This window comes from Rhinoraja longicauda, chromosome 9 (genome assembly GCF_053455715.1).
Source record: "Rhinoraja longicauda isolate Sanriku21f chromosome 9, sRhiLon1.1, whole genome shotgun sequence".
Taxonomy (NCBI): domain Eukaryota; kingdom Metazoa; phylum Chordata; class Chondrichthyes; order Rajiformes; family Arhynchobatidae; genus Rhinoraja; species Rhinoraja longicauda.
In genome coordinates, this window is record NC_135961.1 from 51,472,734 (window position 1) to 51,499,001 (window position 26,268).

At 42.5% G+C, this 26,268-nt stretch overlaps 1 protein-coding gene across 1 annotated transcript in view; it reads left to right on the forward strand.

Moving 5' to 3' along the window:
- LOC144597066 (CD109 antigen-like) overlaps positions 1–26,268 on the forward strand; it is a 118,390-nt gene that overhangs the window by 86,511 nt on the left and 5,611 nt on the right. Inside the window, exons 24-32 of the mRNA XM_078405980.1 lie at positions 2,651–2,827; positions 5,066–5,147; positions 10,234–10,462; positions 12,491–12,662; positions 14,765–14,961; positions 17,910–18,065; positions 21,271–21,336; positions 22,918–23,060; positions 26,055–26,211. Of these exons, the coding sequence (XP_078262106.1) occupies positions 2,651–2,827; positions 5,066–5,147; positions 10,234–10,462; positions 12,491–12,662; positions 14,765–14,961; positions 17,910–18,065; positions 21,271–21,336; positions 22,918–23,060; positions 26,055–26,211 (1,379 nt within the window). The remainder of the gene's footprint in view (positions 1–2,650; positions 2,828–5,065; positions 5,148–10,233; positions 10,463–12,490; positions 12,663–14,764; positions 14,962–17,909; positions 18,066–21,270; positions 21,337–22,917; positions 23,061–26,054; positions 26,212–26,268) is intronic.

Genomic DNA, 26,268 nt, shown 5'->3' on the forward strand with positions numbered 1-26,268 from the left:
GGAGACTCTCCGCTAGTGAAACCCTAGGACAGTTACCCTATCTTGGCCCCTTGGAAGTCTGATCATTAGTCAAGACAGGAAGTGGATACCAAAAATGATTGGCTAAGAGGTAGGTGGAGGGATCAGCACCATGTGCACAGAATTCGAGAAGCATGTGTCTTTCATCTAAATATCATTCTCAGCTGGCAGTTCTATTTTGGGCCTTGTAACTTCTTGTTGCAAAGATTTTTGGTTCCCTTTTTCTCCTTCTGGTTGCAAATATTTTGCGGGACACATCTGTGTCCAATCTCCTTTCATTTCAAGGCAATCGTTTAATCTGAAATAGACATATGCAGAATATTTGTCCCTTTATTTTAGTTCTCATTTTTGCCTTTCAAGATCTTCTCCATAGAGCACGGATTCTTGCCAAGCCTCAGATCAGTAGTAATGCCTGTTTCTCCATTCTCCTTCAGATGGTTCAACTTTGCTATTTTTGTCATGGGGACCATTATAGATTTTTCCATCAACTGTGGCACCTTCGGTTTTCACCCAGAGAATTGTGAATCTGTAGAAATCTCTGCCACAGAAGGCAGTGGAGGCCACTTCACTGGATGTTTTCAAGAGAGAGTTAGATTTAGCTCTTAGGACTAAAGGATTCAAGGGATATGGGGGAAAAGCAGGAACGCTGTACTGATATTAGATGATCAACCATGATCATATTGAATGGCGGTGCTGGAACCAAGGGCCGAATGGCCTACTCCTGCACTTATTTTTCTATGTTTTTATGTTTCTTTGATTCAGGAGCAACAATCCTTGTGTTCCTGTAATGTCTAAAACTGAACCTATTCATTGCATCTTGGCATAGTTAAATTGGCTCTGGTGCTTAGTGGGTTTAAATGTGAGTGTATACAGTAAGAGATATAAACTTGGCATCAACTCCTTTGATAAAAGTTATTGATTAAAGTACTTAAAGTAGTTGAAATAACTTATCAGAGAGAAACTAGTACTCTGATAGGGAGTGTCAATAATGGAGGCTAACCTCTAAAAACTGAAAGCCCTGGATATACTGGAAATGCTCAGCAAAATAAAAACAGCATCTGTGGAGAGAGAAGAAACAGGAACATTGTTATAAATGCAGACACTGAACACCTGAAATAAAATTGGACATTGCTAGAGATTTTCAGCAGGTTAGGCTGCTTCAATGGAGAGAGAAACAAGGTTAATATTTCAGATTGTTGACCCATGGTTTGCCAAACCTTTCTTTAGGGTGACGTTTTATATTTCTATCATTTCGGCCGGCTGGGACAGGTTGGGCCGAAGGGCCTGTTTCTGTGCTATGACTTTCTGGCTTAGGGTCTTTCCATTGAAAGATGAAATGAAGAATTTCAGTGGGAATCTCAAATTCTGCCCTCCCACCCAAGCCAAGAAAAAAAGTACAACAGAAGCTTTCAAATGTCGGAGGGATATAGAGCAACATTGGGTAAATGGAGGTGAGGTACAGAGTTGGAATGGCCGAACTGGCTGGCAAATTGCCTCCTCCTGTTCCTGCCCTTGTAGTATTGTTATGGAACTACTCATTGCATGAGGCAACTTAACCAATAGATCAGTAAAAAAAGTGGACCAAACTTCTGACAAACACTGGGAATTCACATCGCAAGGGCCTCTCTGACAATTTGGATTGGTAAATTAATAGATATAAAAGGAGGAAAGTTGGCATTGTGCTCACTATTCTGGTTATGATATTCAGCTCCATTGAAGGCAATGGCAACGTAATAGCTTCCCCATATGTCTGAAGGAATAAATAGTTGAACTTGGCAGCCATCGAATGCATATGTGGCTCCTGGAAAATATCACGGACACTGAATTTTGGAAGGCCAGGACATCATTTTGGTTTGGCACAGCCCTGTTGGTATCATGCATGTGGAATCATTGGGATTGGCACTGGCAGAATGTCCAATTGAGCCATTGACCAGATGACAGCAAACTCATAAGTCAAGCAAATCCTTAATGACAGCTGCTGGAACTCCCCAGGTGGAAAACTGGCTCATTTGCTCATTCTGCACTGGGGCATATAATGCACCTCATATCCCACTTGGGTAGCCGATATCACAATGGTATGGATTGTACGAAATTTGAATTTTCAAATTTCAGGTAACCCTTACCCCTGTGTTCTTTCCCCATTTGTACTGATCCACCTAGGTTCTCATTCCCTTTGTTCACCTTTTCCATTTCCAACACCACCATCCCTGTTACCCAAACACTTTACCTTCTCCCAACCAGTCCCATCAGCCCATCACCTGCACACCTATCTCATCTCACACCTGGCTCCATCTGTCCATCATCCCTCACTTATCTAGTTCCACTTATCACTTTCCAGCCTCCATCTCCACTTTCTGCATCTCCCATCCAGGAAATAATGGGTTAAAAATCAAACAAAATGAAATTAGCAAAAATGCATAGTAAGGGCTGTGCACAATGCCAGATTCACCTTTCCACATTTTGATTCATGGTGCCTCTTTATTAGGGTAGACTAGAGGGTCACTATTAAATACATGGACTGAGTGGGTTTATATATTGTTGAAAGTTTTATGCTTTTTGGGAATGAGCCAAAGACAATACGAGTTAAAAACTAAATGGCAAAACTCCTTTGATAATCTGCTTCTCCTTTCAGGTGATATCCTGGGACCTTCTATTAATGGTTTGGAAGACTTGCTTCAGATGCCATATGGGTGTGGTGAACAAAACATGATCAGATTCGCTCCAAACATTTACATTTTGCAGTACTTGACAGCTGTAAATCATGTGACGGAGGAGATGGAGGCCAAAGCCATGTCCTACATGATCCAAGGTGGGTTTGCCAACCATGTTAACTTCCCTTCCCATTGCCATACTGATCTGTCTGTCCTGGGCCTCCTCCATTGCCAGAGTGAGGCCACATGGAAACTGGAGGAACAGCATCCCATAGTCTGCTTGGGTAGCTTACAACCTAACGGTATGAACATTGAATTCTCCAGTTTCCTTTGGCCTTTGTCCAACCATCTGCTGATCAGAAACCTCCCTCACCTGTATCCACCTATCACTTGTCAGGTTTTATATACCTATCAAGTATTATCCCCTCAGGCTCCAACGTCCGAGTGAAAACTACGCGGTCACAGGGAGAATGTACAAACTCCGCACAGACCGGACCGGTAATCAGGATCAAACCCAGGTCTCTGGCACTGTAAGGCAGCAACTCTACCGCTGTGCCACCGTGCCACCCCATGCATCCCACCACACTTCCACAATCAGTCCGAAGAATGGTTCTGATCCGAAATGTCACCTATCCATATTCTCCAGAGATGCTACCTGACCCGCTAAGTTAGACCAGCATTTTTTTTGCTTTTGTTTTTCTTTGGCTTTGTATTGTAATGTGTTACTGCAATGATCAAGGAGTTCCATATTACGCCTTCACTTTCCTAAGAATTAATCAGGAAGAGTAGCCAGCTTTCTATCGGTGTCAATTGTAACCACCATGTTAACCACATGTCAGTGGGTAGCACATATTCTCTTACTGTTGAGTGGGCAAGTTGGTGGATCAAGTCCCACCCTAGGAGTCATAGATTCGTACAGCACAAAGACAGACTCTTCGCTCCACTGAATCTACAACACCATCAAGCATTCATTTACACTGACCCCTTTCTTTAATTCTCCCCATATTCCCCTTAAATTCTCCCCAGATTCTACCACTCACCTATACGCTAGGAAAAAGTTACAGTAGGCAATCCATTTTCCCCACTATCCCTCTCACACTTTCCCCTTCCCTCTCGTCCACTTTCACCTATATCCTTTCCTCTGGCTTCATAATTAACAGCTTTCACAACCTGAGGTGTCATACGTTCATAAATTATAGGAGCAGAATTAGGCCATTTGGCCCATCAAATTTACTCCAACATTCAATCATGGCTTATCTATCTTTCCCCCTCAACCCCATTCTCCTGCCTTCTCCCCATAACCCCAGACACACTTTCTAATCAGGAATCTGTCAATCTGTAACTCTACCAGGTCTTTCACTATCTGGTAAGCTTCAGTGAGGTCCCCATCCATCCTTCTAGGCCCAATGCCGTCAAACACTCATCATATGTTCATTCATTCCTGGGATCATTCTCATAAATCTCATCTGGACCTTCTCCAACGCCAACACATCCTTCCTCAGATATGGGGCCCAAAACTCACTTAGCCATGACTTCCAGAGATGTTGCCCAACCCGCTGAGTTTCACCAGCACTTTGTACCTTTTTCTTTTAAACTAGCACTTCCTTGCAGTTCCTTGTGTCTACAACCTCCTTGGGTGTATGCCTTTTGGGTTGGGGCAAGAAACTGGAGCATCTGGGGGTAACCCACGGGGCAAATGTGCAAAGAGGACTGCATCAGGACTGGAGGAAGTATTGTATTCTGTTCTGTTTGTGCATTGAATAATCTTCCTGGAGACAAATGATCATTTGTTTTTATTCCTTCACGAAATGTGTGTGTGAGACTGTCTAGGTCAGCATTTACTGCCCACGTCCTAATTGCCCTTTGAGCTGAATGGGTTATGACATCATTTGAGGGCAATTCAGAGACAGCCACATTAGTGTGTCTGGAATCACACAGACTGGATAAAGACGGCAATTTTTCTTTTCCCTGAAGTTTCCAGATGGGTTTCTAAAATCCAGTGTTTTCATGGTCACCATTGCAGGTTCAGGATTTTTTTTTAAATTCCAGATTGATTTAATTAAGTGCATTTAAATCCCCCAGCTGCTGTGGGATTTGAGCTTGTGTTCCCGGATCATTACTCCAACCTCTAGATTACTAGACTAACAACAATAATGTAACCACTATATTAACATTCCCACGATTCTCATAAGTCAAAGGAACACGTGAAGAAAATGATCATTTGGGCCTTGGACGTTGATCCAGAATTCATTTCATTGCTAATTCCTGCCCTGACCAGTTCCCTTATCCATATCTTATGCACAGAGGCTGTGTCTCATTAGCTCTCTGGCAGACCAAGTTGATCCAATTCTCTTGTCAATGTTTGAACCGTTCTCAGCAAAACTTCTGCTTTTCAGGTTACCAAAGGGAGTTAACGTACCAGCGAACTGATGGCTCCTTCAGTGCATTTGGAAACTCTGATTCTTCTGGAAGTACTTGGTAAGAAGGTTTCTGTTGCGAGAGGATTGAAGGCCCCTTCTGCCTGTAGATTCAATTACAAGGCTCTTATTCACTCAGCTGTGGAACCAATCCAAAAAAACGTTGCAAGATTTATTGCTTACTTTTCCTCGGTTTAATTCCTGAGGAATGTGGTGGGGATAACTATCAGTAGAGAATACATTCGGAAGGAACCATTGGGAACATATTCACACTGAGCGACTTTCCATCATGCCAAACGGACTCAGTGGAAGGAGAGCCAGGAGCTAGTTCTCAGCTGGTTCTCACTGCCCTATCTGTGGATGGCTGAGGTTCACTCAGCTCTGCCCACCAAATTCCCTGGTTCTTTAACTTTTTCTCTCTCTCTTTCTTTTGCTTTCATCCCATTCCTCTGTTGCCACACTGGTCTCACTCTATCCCTTGCTCTCATTTGGTCATGCTCTTTGTATCTTTGCTCTTTCCCTCTCTCTCTCTCTTGCTGTCAGCCAGTCACTTTCCTTTGCTCCGTTATTCCCTGAATTTGATTAATTCTCCCTGTATTATTCAAAATAATATGCTGAGTTGCTGCTCCCATTAACCTTGTGAGCTTTGCATCCTGCCATAACACATGATGACATGGTTTGAGATAGTCAGTTGCATTTCCAAAATGCTGTATAAACGCGAGATGCACACTAGTAGTTTTTTGCAGTGTGGTACATCTGGTGCGGTTGATTCATGAGAATTTTGTTCCGTGACTGACCTGGAAAAAAAAAGTGAAATACAGGAGCTTTGGTCGCTACGCATGCAATGGTTTGTGATTGATGATTAAATCAAGCTTTCTGTGGTCAGTAAGACTTACAACAAAATAAGCAATCTTCTCGTTTTCAGCATTTTATTTCCACTTTACAATACCACAGCAAACATCTTGTAGCATGGTCAGCTTTAGCAAGCTCCTTAAATGAGACCTTTTTAAACTTTATTGGTCTCAACTTTCGGAAATAATATTACTGATTTGCACATGACATCCTTTAAAAATAGGCCTATGCAAAGTCAAATTGATTTCTCTTTCTTGAATCTGATAAGGTTTCTGAATGAGCTGTCTACTTGACTACTCCAATAAATTGACTGCCGGTCAATTAATTTGAGATTGCGGAATGTTTTATGTACAAGAGTACAAACAGCAACCATATGGGAGAGAAAAGGAAAGATATGATAAGGGAATGCTAGAGAAAAGAAAGAAAGGAAAAGGGATACATGGTAAGTCGAGGAGATGGTGAGAGAATGGGGAAAAGAAAGGTGAGAACAGATCAAAGTGGAGTGTAGACAGGGGCAAAATGCCAAGAAGGAAAGGTTGCTGGACATTGTAGGAAGGAACTGCAGATGCTGGACACAAAATGCTAGAGTAACTCAGCGGGACAGGCAGCATCTCTGGATAGAAGGAATGGGTGGCGTTTTGGGCCGAGACCCTTCTTCAGATTCAGTGTCTGACGAAAGGGTCTCGACCTGAAACGTCACCCATTCCTTCTACCCAGAGATACTGCCAGTCCCGCTGAGTTACTCCAGCATTTTGTGTCTATCTTCGGTTGCTAGAGAGTGTCCGGAGAGTAAAAGCTGGTGTGAATCGAGAGAGGTGTGCGGGAAGCGAAACTGAAATCCAGGACAGGGATGGATGGATTGCACGTGAGAAAAATAGATGAAATTAATATTAAAGGTGAAGAAAAATAAAAATGGCAGAGAAACGGTTAAGAGGGAGAGAGATAGTAGGCACAGAAGAAGGAGATAAGGCAGAGTCAAAAAGTCGTAAAGTACAGAAACAGACCCTTTAGCCTAGCACGTCCTTGCTGATTTTTCTAGCATCCTATTTGGCAGCATTTGGACTATCCTTCTATGCCTTGTCTATTCAAGTGTCTGTCTAAATGCCTCTTAAATGTAGGAATTGTATCTGATTCCACAAGATTGGAAATGGGAGAGAAGCCAGAGTGGTTGAGGAAAAGGAGTAAATATTTGAATTTGCTGCTTCCATGATTTACATTACACTTGATATTTTAACCACGGCTAATCCAAGCTCTAGACAAATATTTACCGCGACTAAACCACATCCTTAAATAGAAGAGCTTGCTTTCTAGTGCCATTAGAACTGACATTGTAAAGAGGTACTTATTCTCTTATTCCTCAGCTTGCTCAGGTCAGTGAGCAATGCAGTCTAGCTTTCAGCCTTCATCATTCTGTGGTTAGGTAGAAGGTTGCAGGTTCAAATCCCACTCCGGGATCTGGAGCACAGATTCTAAGAGGGAATTCCCTGTGCAGTGACAAAGCAGTGGCAATGATGGATATAATGATTACATGAAAGGGCTCTCCTCAATGTCTCTGATCAATATATGTCCCTGATACAGCGGTAGTGTAGGTGGGTCAGTGGTGGAGTTGCTGCCTTACAGTGTCCAGAGACCGGGTTCGATCCCGAGTATGGCTGCTTGTCTGTGCGGAGTTTGTACGTTCTCCCCGTGACCTGCGTGGGTTTTCTCCGGGATCTCTGGTTTCTTCCCACATGACAAAGAGATACAGGTTTGTAGGTTAATTGTTTTGGTATAATTGTAAACAGTCCCTCGGTTGTGTAGGATAGTGTTAGTGTGTGGGGTTCGCTGGTCGGCACGGACTCGGTGGACCAAAGGGCCTGTTTCCACACTGTATCTCTAAACTAAACTAAACTAAAGTAAGCTAACATTATTGCTACAGACCCTCTGATCTATTGTTTGTGGGAGTCTTCGATACACAATATGCTTCTGCATTTCCTACATTGCAACAGTGATTTCTTGACAATTTATGGCATTGACTGCTTTGATGTGTCCCAAAATCGGAACAGAATATACAAGTGCAATTTGTCTCCTACACACTAAATTAGGCATCAGTAGGCACTGCCCTAACAAACTGATTTGGGATGTTGGATGTTGGAAATTGAATGTAAAATAGAAAACACAGAAGATACTCATCAGGTCAGACCACATCCGTAGAGAGAGAAAAACAGAGCTAGGACAATGTTGATGACCTTTCATTAGAAATGGAAGAACATTAGAGGTAAATCAAGTTTTAAATGCAGTGAAAATGAGGGAAGGAAGGCGAAACCAAAAGGGAGTTCTATGAATGGGTGGATGGCATGAGTAGAGGATTTGGGAAAAAAAGATGAAGTTACCTGCAGCAAGATTTTTTTTAAATGAATGTTGGAAATATGAGGAAAAAAGCTGGAGTGTAATAAGCTTCTTCAGAATGTGATGCCGAAACTTGTCTCTTCAGAAGGTGAGGTTGTAATGTGCCCAGTCAAAAGACAAGGCTATAACAGGCCAAGTCAGCACTGAGCCTGTAATGGGCTTTGTCATAAAGGCTGTGATAAACCTGGTCTGTATATGTGTTGGCAGCAGTTAAGGGCTGATTGCTTCTTATTTCCCCAGCTCCTTTACAATGAGCTTGTGCACGTCGGCCTGAAAGCCTGCTCCCCATTCTCACCTACCCCTGGGTATAGATGTTACTCCAGGATCTCACAATATACAGGATGTCTCTTCAACCTCTTTCACTTGGAGCATTTTGTTTTGATTAAATCGTCCCTCTCTTCACTACTCCTCCCTCACAACTCTGACCATGTTGTTTTCTTTTGAGCATTTATCTGATTGCTTGTGAATGTATTGTTGATTCTGTTTCTACTATCCCCTCAGGCATTAAGTTCCAAACCACAAAAACACATTGTAAAATTATAGAAGCACAATAAACCGTGGCACAACTCAACTGTGTGGTCCCCCAGGCCTCCTCTGCTGTTTAAACTAATCCTCAGCTCCGCTTTGCTGCCTGTTCCTGTGACCTTGCTGTATTTGAGCTTCAACACAGTTCAAATGGTGCCCAGTGTAAGCTCAAGCAACAGCACCTCATTTTCTGTCTGTGATTTTGGAAATCAGTACTGAATTAAGCAATTTCAAATAACCAGCCTTTTCGGATATATTTGGAGAGGGCAAGATGCCAGGGGTGTTCCAGGTGGATTAGGACATCTGAAGATGGGAGAAGTGGTCCACAGTATGGGGCCAAAGAAATGGGCACAGATACCAAGGTGGAGAAGAAGAGTTCAACACTTTGGCAGATTTGAAACTCACAGAGGTGGAGAAATAGTAGGATGATGCCTGGCTTTCTGTGATCAGTGAGGCGAAGATCAAAAAGGATAGGGGGTAGTAGAAACTCAGCCAGAGGTGGGTCTGGGAGGAGAGATGAGGGCCAGAGGAAAACAAAAGAGGAGAAGGATGAGCCGAGGGGTGGTGATCAGGAACTTTGAATTCTGTACTTCATGGAACATACTGCAGGATGAAGAGATTGAGGCAGATACAATAACAATACTTAAAAGTCATTTGCACAGGAACATGGATAGAAAATATTTCAGGTATTATATAGGTCAGACACAGACAAATAGGATGAGTTTAGATGGGCACCTTGGCCTGCACGAATGGATTGAGCCAAAATATGTACTGTATAATTCTGTGACATTGAGACTCTTTCCAAATTGGTGCCTTCCATACATATATATGTCTGTGTCATTTTGGACTTTTCTGCAAGTGGCAGTAAGTTCCCAAAGCTTAGCCAACCAAATCATTCCTTTATTTTGTGAGCCCTCTACCAGGTTAATCCCCAACCTTCTGTAAAAGAAGTTCAGACCTGAAATGTTAACTCTGTTTCTCTCTCCACAGATACTGCATGACTTACTAGGTGTTTTGAGCAGTGTCTGTTTCTCTCATTCCTCTGGGATTTCTGGAAGAACTTGTTCAGCCATGTTTCTGGAATATCTTGTTCAGCCATGTTGATTTGTCACAAACTCATGGAACAGGAACCAGACCTAGGATGTTTCATTTTGGCATTTTACCCCAGTGATTCCATATCTTATTTTGTATCAGGGAGTACAGAAGAAATTAATTATCCGTCACAATTTGCATTTTGCATTCTGCTTCTGAAATAGGGGCCAGTTGAAGTCAATCATGTCCGCTGTTATATTGTGGGTTTGGAACATGTGGCCAACAGCGGACATCAGTTCCCATGATTTGAAGAATGCATTATTCTAAAATATATTCTTTTCTTTTTTAAGGTTGTCGGCCTTTGTACTGAGGTGCTTCTTACAGGCAGAGGAATTTATCTACATCGACAAGGCAGTTTTACACAATGTCACATCCTGGATAATAAAACACCAGAATAAAACGGGCGAGTTCTTGGAGCCAGGCCGTGTGATCCACACAGAACTCCAAGGAGGACAGAATGGGCCCATAGCACTCACGGCTTATGTACTGACGGCACTTTTGGAGGACAAGAAATACAAGGTTGCTTGTCATTTCTTGTCATAGTCAATAATCTGCCTCTGTGGACACAGTGTACTGCAGATGCTGTAAATTTTGAAAGTTAGCTGGATATATTCAGCAGGTTAGGTAGCTTCTATGAAGGGAGAAACATTGTAGAAAGAAGGAACTGTGGTTGCTGGTTTACAAAAAAAGACACAAAGTTCTGGAGTAACTCAGCAGGTCACGCAACATCTTTGGAGAACATGGATAGATGACTTTTCGTGCTGGGACCCTTCTTCAGTCTAACCCGAAACGTCACCTAATGGTTCAATGGTACTTTTATCTATTCATGTTCTCCATTGATTCTGATCCGTTGAGTTATTCCAGCACTTTGTGGGGTTTTTTTAGGGGAGAAACAATGCTCATGTTTTACGGTCATAAGCATGGTGTTTGGGCTCTTAAATTAAAGTTGTGCAAGCAAAATAATAACAGTGAGTCAAGGTAACAGAGTTATACAGCAGAGAAACAGGCCCTTCAGCCCACCATGTCCATGCCAACCATCCATTGGTTACAAAAGTGTTCCATTCCTGAGAACTGATCGTTACCTGAATTTTCTGTAAGTCAGACATGAACGAAAGTCAGTTCATGGGAGAGATCAGGGGAACAGCGGTGACAGGGGAGCAAGCAGGCATTGGAAGAGCAGCCACCAGTCGGCCTTGCTGACTCAGTGAGTGAGCCTGCTCTGCACGCCTCCACCCAGCCTCCGACTGGTGTAGATTATGGGGTATCAATAAGTCGAGTGTTCATAACCTGGGGATGGCCAGCATACTAATATCATTTACTGACAAATTATCTGTAGCCTTCTGTGCGATGGTGATTTAGATGCTCATTGAGATACTTTTTAATAGTCGTGAGTGCTAACCAAAATCTAGAAATCTGAAATTAAGCAGAAAATGCTGGAAATACATGGCAGCAGATATGTAGAGAGTAGCGCAGTGGTGCAGTGGTAGAATTGCTGCCTTACAGCTCTAGAGACCCAGGTTCGATCCTTACTACAGATGCTGTCTGTGCGGAGTTTTACATTCTCCCCGTGATCCCATGGGTTTTCTCCAGACTCTGGTTTCCTCCCATACACCAAAGACACGCAGTTGTTGGTTAATTGGCTTCATACATTCAAAACTCCGCTGCCCGTCTACTCACACACACCTCGATCCGTGACCATATCACCCCCATCCTTTATAAACTCCACTGGCTCCCCATCCCCCAGAGAATCCAGTACAAAATCCTCCTCATAACCTACAAAGCCCTCCATAACCTGGCCCCATCCTACCTGACCGACCTCCTCCACAGGCACACTCCCACCTGCACCCTCCGCTCTGCCGCTGCCAATCTCCTATCCCCCCACATCCGGACTAAACTCAGATCCTGGGGGGACAGGGCTTTCTCCATCGCTGCTCCCACCCTATGGAACTCACTACCCCAAACCGTTAGAGACTCCCCCACACTCACCACATTCAAAACATCGCTGAAGTCTCACCTGTTCAGTATTGCCTTCAACCACTGAAGGTCACCTCACCTTCTGTCTCCTTTCTCTGTTCATTTATTTATTTACTTATTTATCTATTTATTCATTTCCCTATGTTCTCAAAATCTCTGTAAAGCGTCTTTGAGTATATGAAAAACGCTATATAAATAAAATGTATTATTATTATTATTATTCTGTAAATTGTCCCTAGTATGTAGGATAGAACTAGTGTACGGGTGGTCATTGGTCGGCTTGGACTCGGTGGGCCGAAGGACCTATTTCCACGCTGTATCTCTAAACTAAACTACAGAGGCAAAGGATTAATCTTTCGGATTGTTGAAACATTAACTCTATGCAAAGACATTGTCTAATCTGGTGAGTGTCCGCAGTATTTTCTGATTTAATGATGCAGTTTGGTAAACCAGCATCTTTAATCTTTTGTGTCTAAAGATTTGCCATATAGCAACAAAGTTTGCGTTTTTTATTCTTTCTATTTATTTTGTTATCCCTAGACTGTGAATTACTTTCAAAGATGTTTCTTTCAGGATAGTGTTTTAGATCAGGTATCAGGTGCTGTATCGTATCTTGAAGGCAAGTTACATGATGGAATCAGTAGCAACTACACGTTAAGCCTCACAGCATATGCACTGACCCTAGCCAAGAGCAAATTCGCAACAGAAGCACTCAATGAACTAAATCGAAGAGCAGACCAACAGGGTAAGGCTGGAAGACAATTATTCTGAAATAGTGTTCTTAAGTTGCAATGGTCTTTGGTTAGGGTTAAAGATTGAATGATGAGAACAAATCACTGAACATATATTTTGATTAGGATTTCACTCCAATTCCTTTAAAAGCAACAGAGTGGACCTGTATTCCTGAAACGTGAAAGGAAATTCAAGAACTGGAAATTTGAAATGAAAACAGGAAATATTCAGCAGGTTAGGCAGCATCTGTGAAGAGAAAAACAGTTTCAAGTCAATGACCCTACTTTAGAGCTGAAGTAATGAGAGAACAAGCATGTTTTAAGTTGCATGCTTGGGGATGGGTAGAGCAGACAGAAGGACGACTAAGGTTGTCCAGGTGGCATTGGTGTTGGGGTCTTTAATGTGAGAAAAAAGTATGGTTGTTAATAACAACTGATCTATTGATGATTATACAGAGAGTGAAGCCAGGAAATTGAGGCGGTCAAAGGAGTTGATTGGATGGATAACAAGGAACTAATTTTCTGTTAGAGATTTTTCTTACAGATTTTTTGGTAAATGTTTTCCCCAATGGGCAGTCTAGAACAAGGCCAGGGGTTGGTGTCAGAGACATTTACCTCATACCAAAGGAATTCCAAACTTCTCTCCAAGTAGATTTAACCCAATTAAATAAAACCCAAACCCAAGATTAAGGAACCAAATCAGGTTCATTGGGCTGGGATACAGATCAGCATCAGAACAGATCAGCATCAGCATCTGTTGGAGGTTTCATTGATCTCTTCTTCTTCCCTTGTTCAATGTTAAGCATGCAACCTAAAGCATGCTTGACTTCTCATTATTTCAGTTCTAAATCGGGTCATTGACGTGAAATATTATGTTTTTATCTGTGCCAATTGGTGTTTAGTGAAATAAAACCTGTAAGGCTGAGAGGGGACATGATCGAGGTGTACAAGATCATGGATAAGGTAGATGGCGGGGAACTTCTTCCACTGGTGGAAGGTTCAACAACGAGGGGACATAGATACAGGGTAAGGGGAGGGAGGTTTCGGGGGGATGTGAGAAAGAACTTTTTCACCCAGAGGGTGGTTGGAGTCTGGAACTCACTGCCTGGGGTGGTGGTGGAGGCGGGAACACTCACAACGTTTAAGAGGCATTTGGATGGGCACTTGAAATGCTACAACATTCAGGGCTACGGTCCAAATGCGGGAAAATGGGATTAAAATTAGACTGTGTTTGGTAACGGGCGGCGCGGACACGATGGGCCGAAGGGCCTCTTTCTGTGCTGTAGGACTCTATGACTCTCTATGACTCTAAGATGAAACTTTGCAACAACTTGTGGAAGGAGTTTCACAGACCTATCACATTTTTGCCAGTAACTTGGGATTATGGGCATCTTTTATATGGGGTTAAAAGATGATCGTACATATATTTTTGACAAGTAAATCATGCAGTTCACATAGTTTTTACTGCTGACATATTTAATCCTAACCAGCTAACAATATCAATACCAATAATGAAACTAATATTTATAACACCAAAGTAGTCAAGGGTTATGTGTTTATTTTGTCAAAGTTTGAACAGTTTAATAAAGAGTTTAAATATTTCAGAACATTTTGTTCGGATTCTTTGGACATCACTGAGAGGATAGCATTTGTTGCCCACCCTAATTTCCCTTGAGATTAAGATTGAGGCGATTAAGGTTGTGGGGACAGAAGTTGAAATGAGGTGCCCTTGCCCTTGAGATGGTGAGCTGCCTCCTTGAACCAGTGGAGGCTTGGTGAAGATGCTCCCACATTGTTTTTGGGGAGGGAGTTCCAAGACTTAGATCCAGTGATGATGAATGATCAGTGATGGTGATGAAGTGCATATATTTCCAAGTCATGATGGTGGAAGAATTGAAATTGTTCCTTAATTGTCACACCAGCATGATCTGGTTACCTAGTGCAACTAATAACTTGTTGTATTATTGTTTATTGCACATTTATTTGTTATGTTGTTGCATTTAATTTGCCTGTAAAGTTGCAGCAAGTGAGAGTTTCATTGTTCTGTTCCCAATGCACATGATAATTAGACACTTGCCTCCTGAGCTCAGAATAACCATTCCGTCTTTGACCACAGCTGGTGTAAAGTTCTGGTCATCACCCGTGAGCAGACCTTCCTTCTGGTGGGGACAGAAGACCCTCTCGTCAGACATTGAAGTGGCTGCCTACGCCCTGTTGTCACACCTGAGGCAGGAGAGACTTTCAGAGGGCATCCCCATCATGCAGTGGCTCAGTCAGTGCAGGAACCACCTTGGAGGCTTCGCTTCCACCCAGGTACACGTGACACCTTGACCCCTGTTCTGCTGGGCTTGGTTTCTGATAATGTTCTCATGTATGCAAAAGAGTGAGAAATACATCATGGGCAAGGAGGACATTCAGTCTGTTGTGCCCATTCTGGGTTTTTTTTAAACGCGATATCAAATTAGTTCCACTCCCCTGCTCTTTTTTTGCAAGTGTCATTCCTATTTCCAGTGAAAGTTCCCTTAGGATATTCATGCTGGTCACCCATGCATTCTCTGCAGCTGTTCAGCTTCCTAGTGTGAGCTAAAAGTTCCCGCTTTTTTCCCTTTCCACAGTGTTTCACCATTCATAGAGTTATAAAGTTAAACGGCATCGAAACAGGGACTTTGGTCCAACTGGTCCATGCTGACCGAGGTGCCTTCCCGTGTTAGCTCCATTTACATTTGACCCATATCCTTCTAAAACTATCTTACCCATATACTAGTCCAAATGTCTTTTAAATGCAGTTGTGCACACCTCTACCCCTTCCTCTGGTCGGTTATTTCATATACCTGCTGCCCTTTGTGTGAAAACGTTACCCTTCTGGTTCCCTTCAAATTTTCTCCCTCTCACAAAAGTATGTTTATCAATCAGTTTTAGGGTCCACTACTCTGGGAAAAAGACTGACCATTCAACTTATCTAGATTCTTCATGATCTTATAAACCTCTATCTGATCATCCCCACAGCCTCCTTTGCTCCAGGATAATTAGTCCCAGCTATCCAGTCGCTCCTTATAACTCAAACCCTTCAGCCCCAGTAACATTCCTATGAATCACTTCTGCACTCCCTTTAGCTCTTCAATAAGATCATGGCTTATCTTCTACCATTTTCCTATTACATTCCCCATATTCCTTGAACCCTCTGACATCCAGAAATCCATCTTTTGTTTTGTACATGCCTGAACCTCCACAACCATCCGGCACAGAAATGTGAAAGATACATCACCCCTCGAGTGACAAATTATCTCTTCCTTTCAGTTCTAAATCCCCCCCCCCCCCCCCCCCCCCCCACTTTTTGGAGATCATAGTTCTTTGTTCTGGGCTCCTCCGCCAGGGGAAGCATCCTTCCCTTATCTACCTGGTCAAACGCTCTAGATCACCCGGTTGCTAAACACTTTAACTGCCCCTACCGTTCCCATACTGATTTTTCTGTCCTGGGCCTCCTCCACTGTCAGAGTGAGGCCAAATGCAAATTGGAGAAACAGCACCTCATATTTCGCTTGGGCAGCTTACAACCAAAGACGTACAGGTATGTAGGTTAATTGGCTGGGTAAATGTAAAAATTGTCCCTAGTGGGTGTAGGATAGTGTTAATGTACGGGGATCGCTGGGCGGCACGGACTTGGTGGGCCGAAAAGGCCTGTTTCCGGCTGTGTATATATGATATGATATATGATATGATAGTATGAATATTGATTTCTCTAACCAAGTATACCTTGCCTTGCCTGTTTCTCTGTCCCTACTGTCCCAGGAGCGGCACAGTGGCGCAGCTGGAGAGTTGCTGCCTTACAGCGAATGCAGCGCCGGAGACTCAGGTTCGATACTGACTACAGGCGCCGTCTGTACGGAGTTTGTACGTTCTCCCCGTGACCTGTGTGGGCTTTCTCCGAGATCTTCGGTTTTCCTCCCACACTCCAAAGACGTACAGTAGGTTAATTGGCTGGGCAAATGTAAAAAATTGTCCCCACTGGGTGTAGGATAGTGTTAGTGTGTGCGGGGATCGCTGGGCGGCGCAGACCCGGTGGGCCGAAGGGCCTGTTTCTGCATTGTATCTCTAAAAGAAAAATCCACTCCACCCTAGATCTCCAACTAGTTCCACTGTCCTCCTGGTTAATTTTGCTGTTTGTATGCCTCGTTGTCACCTTCCTGTCAGCCAACAATGAACCATTCTACATTTCCTTGATCATCGTCTGCTTTGATCAGCCATTTTCGCACCTTTCCCTTCAATATCTCTAGTTTCCCTTCTCCCCTGACTCTCACTCTAAAGAAGGTTCTCAAACCAAAAGGTCATCCATTCCTTTTACAGAGATGCTGCTGTCCCGCTGAGTTACTCCAGCATTTTGTGTCTAACTCTAGAATATATTTTTTTTTAATTGCTGCTCATTTATTTAAAGAATAGAGGCACTGCCTCATTTGGCAGGCCCATCACCCAAAGGAAGTGTATGGTGAATCTTTGTTGCATTCTCTGAAATTCTACACAATACCTCAGCTCCGGTCTCAGCAAGAAGCAACAAATAATCTGCTGGAGGAACACAATGGGTGAAGCAGCATCTGTAAGTGGAAAGGAATAATCAGCATTTCGGGTGGAAATCACGCATTAGGCCTCCTTCCTTTCCTTCCACAAATGTTCCTCGACCCGCTGAGTTCCTCCAGCAGATTGTTTTTTTTTGCTCCAGATTCCAGCATCTGCAGTCTCTCAGGTCTCCATCTCATCAAGGCCATAAACAATCACTGTAAGGCATTGTTACTTTTGTATTCAAATCCTTTAGCAATAAAGACCAACAACTCTTCATTCAGTGATAAGAGTCGTAGACTCGTACTGTCCAGAAACAGGCCCCATTGGCTCACTCTGTCCATCAATGTTTTCTATGGTTCCTTTACACTAATCACCTCTGCAATGACTGGTGGTGAGGAGAACATCCCACAACTCCTTCTGATCGTGGCCACTCCCATCCGATCTCCAGTTCAGCTCTGCTCCAGAACAAACAACCCCAACTTCACCACACATTTCCCACCACTGAACTTTCTGGCTAGTAAATGAATAACTGCAGATCCCAGTCATCTCACAATGTTGAGTTGAACATAATTGTGAGTGGTGTGAAGCTCTGGAGGGTGCTCAAAGTTAAAATGCAGCAGCCCAATGCCCTCCATTCATCTTCACTCAGTAATTCTATGGACTGGATTTATTTACAGGGATCTCTTTTTGTTTGCTCTTTATTCCAGGACACAGTGGTAGCCCTCCAAGCACTGTCCCAGTTTGCAGCTCAGAACATCGTTCCCACGACAGACCTGGTGGTTTCAGTCAATGGACCTGGGCTAGCTGTCCCAGCAACTTTCACCATCTCCTCCGCAAACATGTTGGTCCTACAGGCTGTACAGGTATTTGCTGCATTGCTGCGGGCTCCAACAACAGTAGCTCAACCCAGGAAGCAAATGGAAAGAGCATTCATACCACTTGAAACCAAAAGGTCCAGATGCCAGGAATTTGGAATATAAATGGGAATTGCTAGGAATGCCCAGCATTTCAAGCAGCACCTGCAATGGGAGAAACTGGGCCAATGCTGACCTGTAAACAAATTGAACTGTTGATGCTGCTTCTTTCCCCTCTTTATCCCCTATTTTATTCATAGCCCCTTTCACAAGGTTGGAACATCCCAAAGCATTTCATAGCCAATAGAGTATGGTTGAGGGACTGGCACATTTGCAGGAAGCACAATGGACAACTTAGACCCAGTAAACTCCATGAAAACAGGGTTATAATGGCCAGCTCATCCGTGTAGAGTTGGTTGAGGAAGTAACTACTGACTAGGATACTAAGGGTAACTGCCACCTCTCCCCCAACAACCCCTACATCTCTTTCACAACCATGGCATGGTGTCTGTAGCAACCATCTATCAACGATGGGATTTCTGCTTCGCATCACATTCTAAAAGTGGCACCTCGGACAGTCCAACACACACTCAATTCTGCACTGTAGTGTCTCGAGTGCACTGGCGAGGCAAGTCACTGGAGTCGGACTTGTACCCAAAGATTTTTGTCACTAGTGGGAGAGTCTAGGACTAGAGGTCATAGCCTCAGAATTAAAGGACATTATTTTAGGAAGGAGACAAGGAGAAATTTGTTTAGTCAGAGGGTGGTGAATCTGTGGAATTCTTTGCCACTGATAAGACTGTGGAGGCCAAGTCAATGGATATTTTGATAGATAGATTCTTGATTAGTATAGATGTCAGACGTTAGGGGGAAAAGGTAGGATAATGGGGTTAGGAGGGAGAGATAGATCAGCCATGATGGAATGGCGGAGTAGATTTGATGGGTTGAATGGCCTAATTTTACTTCTATTCCTTATGACAAAACCTAACACAAAAGTCCAAAGTAATAGTCACAGACACATACAGTGCCCTCCATAATGTTTGGGACAAAGACCTATCATTTATTTATTTGCTTCTGTACTCCATAATTTGAGATTTATAATAGAAAAAAAATCACATGTGGTTAAATTGCACATTGTCAGATTTTATTAAAGGGTATTTTTATACATTTTGGTTACACCATTTAGAAATTACAGCAGTGTTAATATGTAGTCCCCCCCCCCCCCCCCTCCCCCCCCCCCCCCAATTTCAGGGCACCATAATATTTGGGACACATGGCTTCACAGGTGTTTGTTATTGTTCAGGGTGTGTTTAAATGTCTCCTTAATGCATGTATAGGAGAGCTCTCAGCACCTACTCTTTCCTCCAGTCTTTTCATCACCTTTGGAAACTTTTATTACTGTTTATCAACACAAGCACCAAAGTTGTGCCAATGAAAGTCAAAGAAGCTATCATGAGGCTGCGAAACAAGAATAAAACTGTAAAGGACATCAGCCAAACCTTAGGTTCACCAGAATCAACTATTTGAAACATTATTAAGAAGAAAGCGAACACTGGTGAGCTTCCTATTCGCAAAGGGACTGGCAGACCAAGGAAGACCTCCACAGCTGATGACAGAAGAATTCTCTCTATAATAAAGAAAAATCCCCAAATACCTGTCCAACAGATCAGAAAAACTCTTCAGGAGTCAGGTGTGGATTTGCCAATGACCACTGTCTGCAGAAGACTTCATGAACAGAAATACAGAGGCTACACTGCAAGATGCAAACCACTGGTTAGCCACAAAAATAGGATGGCCAGGTTACAGTTTGCCAAGAAGTATTAAAAGAGCAACCAGTTCTGGAGAAAGGTCTTGTGGACAGATGAGATGAAGATTAACTTATATCAGAGTGATGGCAAGAGCAAAGTATGGAGGAGAGAAAGAACTGCCCTAAATCCAAAGCATACCACTTTATCTGTGAAACACGGTGGTGGGGGGTTTATGGCCTGGGCATGTGTGGTTGCTGAAGGTACTGGCTCATTTATCTTCATTGATGATACAACTGCTGATGGTCGTAGCATAATGAATTCTGAAATGTATGGACACATCCTATCTGCTGAAGTTCAAACAAATGCCTCAAAACTCATTGGCCGGCAGTTCATTTTACAGCAAGATAATGATCCCAAACATACTGCTAAAGCAACAAAGGTGTTTTTCAAAGCTAAAAAATGGTCAGTTCTTGAGTGGCCAAGTCAATCACCCGATCTGAACCCAATTGAGCATGCCTTTTATATGCTGAAGAGAAAACTGAAGGGGACTAGCCCCCAAAACAAGCATAAGCTAAAGATTGCTGCAATACAGGCCTGGCAGAGTATAACCAGCGAAGACACCCAGCAACTGGTGATGTCCATGAATCGCAGACTTCAAGCAGTCATTGCATGCAAAGGATATGCAACAAAATACTAATTAAGACTACTTTCATCTACATGACATTGTTGTGTCCCAAACATTATGGTGCCCTGAAATGGGGGGACTATGTATAAACACTGCTGTCATTTCTACATGGTGAAACCAAAATGTATAAAAATGGCCTTTATTAAAATCTGACAATGTGCACTTTAACCACATGTGATTTTTCTCTATTATAAATCTCAAATTGTGGAGTACAGAGGCAAATAAATAAATGATGGGTCTTTGTCCCAAACATTATGGAAGACACTGTAGGAATTTTTGACTTTGCATTCCCCAGAGCATTCATCTAATAATACAACTCAGCCAAATGAATGAAACCGAGGTATGCCTCAAGCTTCTAGTAAGAGTCACCGAGTCCATACACTATTGAAACTGGCCCGGTGCCCACCGAGCCCATGCCAAACATTCAAACATTTTTAAATTCTTCCCTCATTCCCAACCATCTCTTCTGATTCTGCACTTATCTACCTACATGTAATGAGGAATTTACAATAGCCAGCTAACTTGCCTGCCCCACACATTTAGGACATATAGGAAGAAACCAGGGCATTCGTAGGAAACCCAAGTATAACAGGGGGATATGCAAACTTCATCATGCATCTGCCGAGGTCAGAATTGATTCTGGTTTGCTGGAGCTATGAAGCAACAGCTCTAGTAGTTGTGCCACAATACAATCCTCCAGAGATAGTTCTGCTTTGATTCCATGTTAGTTACAGATTTAAACACTCTATCTTTACTATGGTCATTTTCTTTCAATGCACAGATTGGGATTGAGCAGCCTCTGCAAGTGACAGTAACAGCAAAGGGCCAAGGCATGGCCATTGTCCAGGTATTGTAACATTATCAGCCATCAATAACATCCATTAAACATGTTTTTTCTTACTGCTTAAAATAGGTAGTCAACATTTATGGTCACTGGACTTTTGGGAAGTACTGCATGTATTGGAATGTGAGTAGAGGGGATTTACTGGAATAGAATTATTGAATGGCTCCAGCACAGTAGTCATATAGTCAAACAGCACAGAATAGAATATAGGAAATTGGTTTTGCGGTGAAAGGAAAAAAATTTAAACCATGTCCGAGGGGCAACTTTTTCACACGGGGTAGTGTGTATATAGAATGAGCCACCACAGAAAATATTAGAAGCAGATTCAATTGCAAAGCTTAAAAGACATATGGGCAGACACATGGATAGGAACGGTTTGGAGTGATTTGCCATCCATTAAAGTAAGTGACATGGAAAGAGCTACCAACAAAACATTATCTTCATCTGATGGAGGGTTCGAGATCTGATGCATTAACTGTTTTTCTTTTCACAAATGCAGCCAGACATTGAGTGTTTCAAGCATTTCTCCATTCCTATTTCAGATTTGCAGCATCTGCAGTTTTTCTGTTATGATTTTCAGAAAAACATCTTTTAATGGAGGTAGTCACCGCTCAGTAACATTGCAGTGGCTGGCACAACATTTCATCAAAAACCCATGCCATATGGCCTTCACAGTTCATAATGTTTATATAAACCATAGAAGGGAAGGTGTGTGTAGGCAGGAGATGGCAAAAGGAATGGGCATATAAAACAAATGGGGAGAAGAGCATTAATGAAATGAAAGATGAGTCTTGAGTTGTACCAATGTCATCACCGTATGTTGTCTGATAATGGAGATAGATATTGTGATCTAAAACACTGCCCTGTCCATTGCAGATTATCGCTTTATTTTATCCATTCCATATTCATGGTGCATTGCATTAGGGAGGCTGGAAAGTACCGTGCTCGCCCGATCATTTTCTTTTCTCTCTGATGTCCTCTGGGAGAAGATACAGGATCTTGAAAGTCCAGATGTCCAGACTTAAGTAGTTTGTTCACCACTGCCATCAGATTCCTGAACCAGTCACCTCTTTCACACCCTTTCTCAAAAGTGCTGCCACATGCTCTTACCCTTATCTCTTAACTCTACCTTGTTCAGTTATCCTGTTATGGTTGCACTACAATCTTTGAATCTGGTTTGCATTTGCCATTGTATTACTGCTGTGTCCATCATTACTGCATGTATAATGTTCTCCCTTCACGTGAACAAGGAATTTTGTTGCACCCTGGTGTATTAGACAATAAATTAAGCCGCATCTGAATTTGAATTGAGGACGATGTAAAATGCCCAGTCTAAAAGTGAACTATTGTATCATGTTGTTTAAAACAGCATGAAACAAAAGCTTGTGGTCACACCTATGAACTAAAGAGATGCATTCTGCTTAGTGGTTGCCTAGTTTGTGTATGGTTTCCGTAGTGTGAGAGAGATGGTGCTGTGAGCAGAGAGAACCTTGTAGAAATTGGAAGAAGTAGAAGTAACCCGTGATGGCTGATAAAGACAGACTTTAACTGAATAAACTAGCTGCTGGATTTTATGTTTTCTAGCTTAATGTTCTCTTTAATCTGGAAAGTAAAGTTGCATCAAAGGGAAAACGAATGCTTGAGTTGGAGGAGGCATTTGATTTGGACATTGATGTTTTAGACAACAAAGATGACCTCAATCACTTGACTCTAACTATCTGCACCAGGTAAGTGTAAGACTGTGGTTTGTAATTCACTGCCAGGATATGCAACACCGAGGAGGCAAAAACAGTTCTAAAGGTTGGTTAACCTCATGTCACCTGGTGCCTCAGCAGTGGCACCTCATGCTACACAATAGCCACACCTCAAAAATGTCTTATTGCTTATCCTAACTTCCCAAAAGGCATAAGAGGATTGCTTCAGTTTTGTATAATTGAATGCATAAACACTAGAAAATAAGAGCAGGAGTAGGCCACCAGGCCCCTCAAACCTGCCTTGCCTTTCAATATAGTCAAGGCTGATCTATGCTGGCCTCAACTCCTCTTCCCTGCCACTGAGTGGTGTACTGGGCAGAAGGTAGTTATGGTCAACCAAGTCATGTGAGCCACAGCTCCTGAGATTTCATAGTTTACTTAAGTAGTTTGAAATTAATGGCCCAGTTGTTTTTTATGCTTTATTAATCACACAATACCTTGTACATTATCTCTTAGCTGGCTGTGTGGGCTTGCCATGTGTGAAATAAGACAGTATCTCCATGACACCAATTGAGAAGGGTGAGGGGAGTTCTCTCTCGTGTCTGGGTCAATAATCAGCTTCTATTCAGTTTTTCAATAAATATATTATTTACTTATTAGATTGCAGTTGCGACAAGCAAATAAAAGGCCATTCAATAGTGCAGCAGGTAGCAATGCAAGAGTGTAGGAGGCAATGTTGCAAATGCTGACTGCATTGTAAGAATGAATCCACTGTGGACTGCATTGTAAGAATAAATGAACTTCAGGAGTACCTCAAAGACTGCAGAGTGTTTTGGAATAACCTGAAAGTTATGTGGAAGAAGCTATAGAAATTAAAGTTTAATGCACATTTTCAATATATGTTTTTGTAACATAGAGGGGTAATTTGGCAATAATATCCTGGACTGTTTATATTTGGTTCTTTGTGTCTTACTCAATTTGTTAGCAGACCTGGATCAAGAGAAATGATTGTACCCATACCTCTTGTACTATCGTTATCCACACCTGGATTATTTATCAGCCATATTTCCCCTACCACAATAGTCATAGGTCTCTCCAAAATAGTCAGCAATCTGTTGTCATTTTTCTGCTTGAATTTACTTAAAATGTCTTGGCTTATATGATTTGCACAACGTGACTGAATAGCCTCAGGAATATATTATTCTGTGTCTGGCAATGGGTACTGTTCTCTTCTCCAGAAGGAAGAGCTCGTCAGGGTGTAAGAAATATGGCCACTAGTGGGCAGAACATTGGCCAAAAAGATACACGTTTCAATTCTACAAGTAAAGAAAATATATAAAGTTTCTCAGTCAAGAAAATCTGAAAATGCCACGGTTGTTCAACAGATCAGATAGCATTAATGGAGAGAGAAGCAGATTTAATATTTTAGGTTGATGGTGAGGAAAAGTTAGAAGTCAAACTCGTTTTAAGTGATAGAGTAGAGGGAGGATTGGAGAGAACAAAAGGGATATCTGTGATCGGGTAGAGAGCGGTAGAGACCGAATGGCATTGATGGCAGTGCTGCCAACTGAGAGGTTTCTGAGTCAGGGCAGGTCTGTCTGAGCGAGATGGAAATAAGAGAAGAGTGATAGAACTCAGAACATAGAATAGTGTAACATAGGAACAGGCACCTCATCCCAAAATGCCTGTGCCGATCATGATGCTGAATCAAACTAATACCTCTGCCTGCACATGATCCACATCCCTCCATTCCCTGCATATTCATACTCACATCTTCTTAAAACTTTCCCCCTCTCACCATAAAATATGCCCTCTGATATTTGAATTTCCACTCTGGGGAAAAGATTCTGACTGTCGACCTTATCGATGCCTCTCATAATTTTAGAAATTTCTATCAGGTCTTTCCTCAACCTCGAATGCTCCAGATAAAACAATTCACATTCACCCAACCTCACCTTATAGTTAATATCCCCGAATTACCATCAGCATCTTGGTAAACCTCTTCCACCCACCCACCCCGCCCCTCCCCATCTCCCACCCAAAGCCTTAACATCCTTCCTGTAATGGGGTGACCAGAACTTTACCCAATACTCCAAATGCAGCCTCATGAAAGTTTTATAAAACTTTAACATGAATTCCTGACTCTTATATTCATATCCCTCTCAACCTCTCCTATCCATGTACCTGTCCAAATGTCTTTAAAATTTTGGTTTGTACCTGCCTTGTGAATTAGTGTTTCAGCTCAACAGCTCATTTAACCACCATGAAACTATTTCGCTTGATCTCCCTCCTTCATTAAAAAAATATCACTTTCAATCTTGAAAGGTTTAATCAATCCCAAGAATCAATTTCCATTGAGGGCTTTGGGATCCTATTTCCCTCAATGTGTGTTTACAAAAAAAAATCCTTTCTGAATTTGACTCTGAATGACTGACTTGGCTCTACATTTAAGATGCCAAGCCTCCATATTTTCTTAAAGTATAGAAGGAGGCTATCCATCCCATCAACTGTTTCTGACTCTCAGGGAAATTCCAACAATCCCATACATTCCTTTCAAAGAGTGGTGCAGTTGGTACAACTGTTGCCTCACTATGCTGGAGACAGGGTTTAATCTGACCCCGACAGCTGTCTGTGTGGAATTTGCACGTTCTCCCTGTGACCATGTGGGTTTCCATCAGGTGCTACTGTTTCTTCTCACATCCCACGGATGTGTGGGTTTGTAGGTTAATTGACTGCTGTAAATCGCCCCTAATGTGTAGGGAGTGGACGCAAAAGTGAGATAACATAGAACTAGTGTGAACGAGTGATTAATGGTTGGTATGAGCTCGGTGGGCCAAAGAGCCTATTTCCATGCTGTATCCTTGAGTAGTGAATCAACCTAGAGCAGTGAATGATGGGAATCGGCGCGACAATAACTTTGAAGACGGTGCTTGGTGGCAGAACGTGGGAATGGTGTGCTTTTCAAGAAGGTGGACACATTAAATCATTTTAAGCTAACCTTTGGTTTTTTTTTTCTTGCTGCTGAAGATTTAAAGGAGAGGGAAATGTATCAAGCACAGGAATGGTCCTGATGCAAGTTGGGATGCTCAGCGGCTTTGTTCCAAAAATCAATAGCATTCAAGCTGCCGACTTCATCAAAAAAGTGGAATTTCAAGACAGTGCCGTCTCTTTGTATTTTGATTCGGTGAGTTGGAATGTGGAAGGAAATGCTACGTGAAGCACGTTTATCATTTGGGGAAGG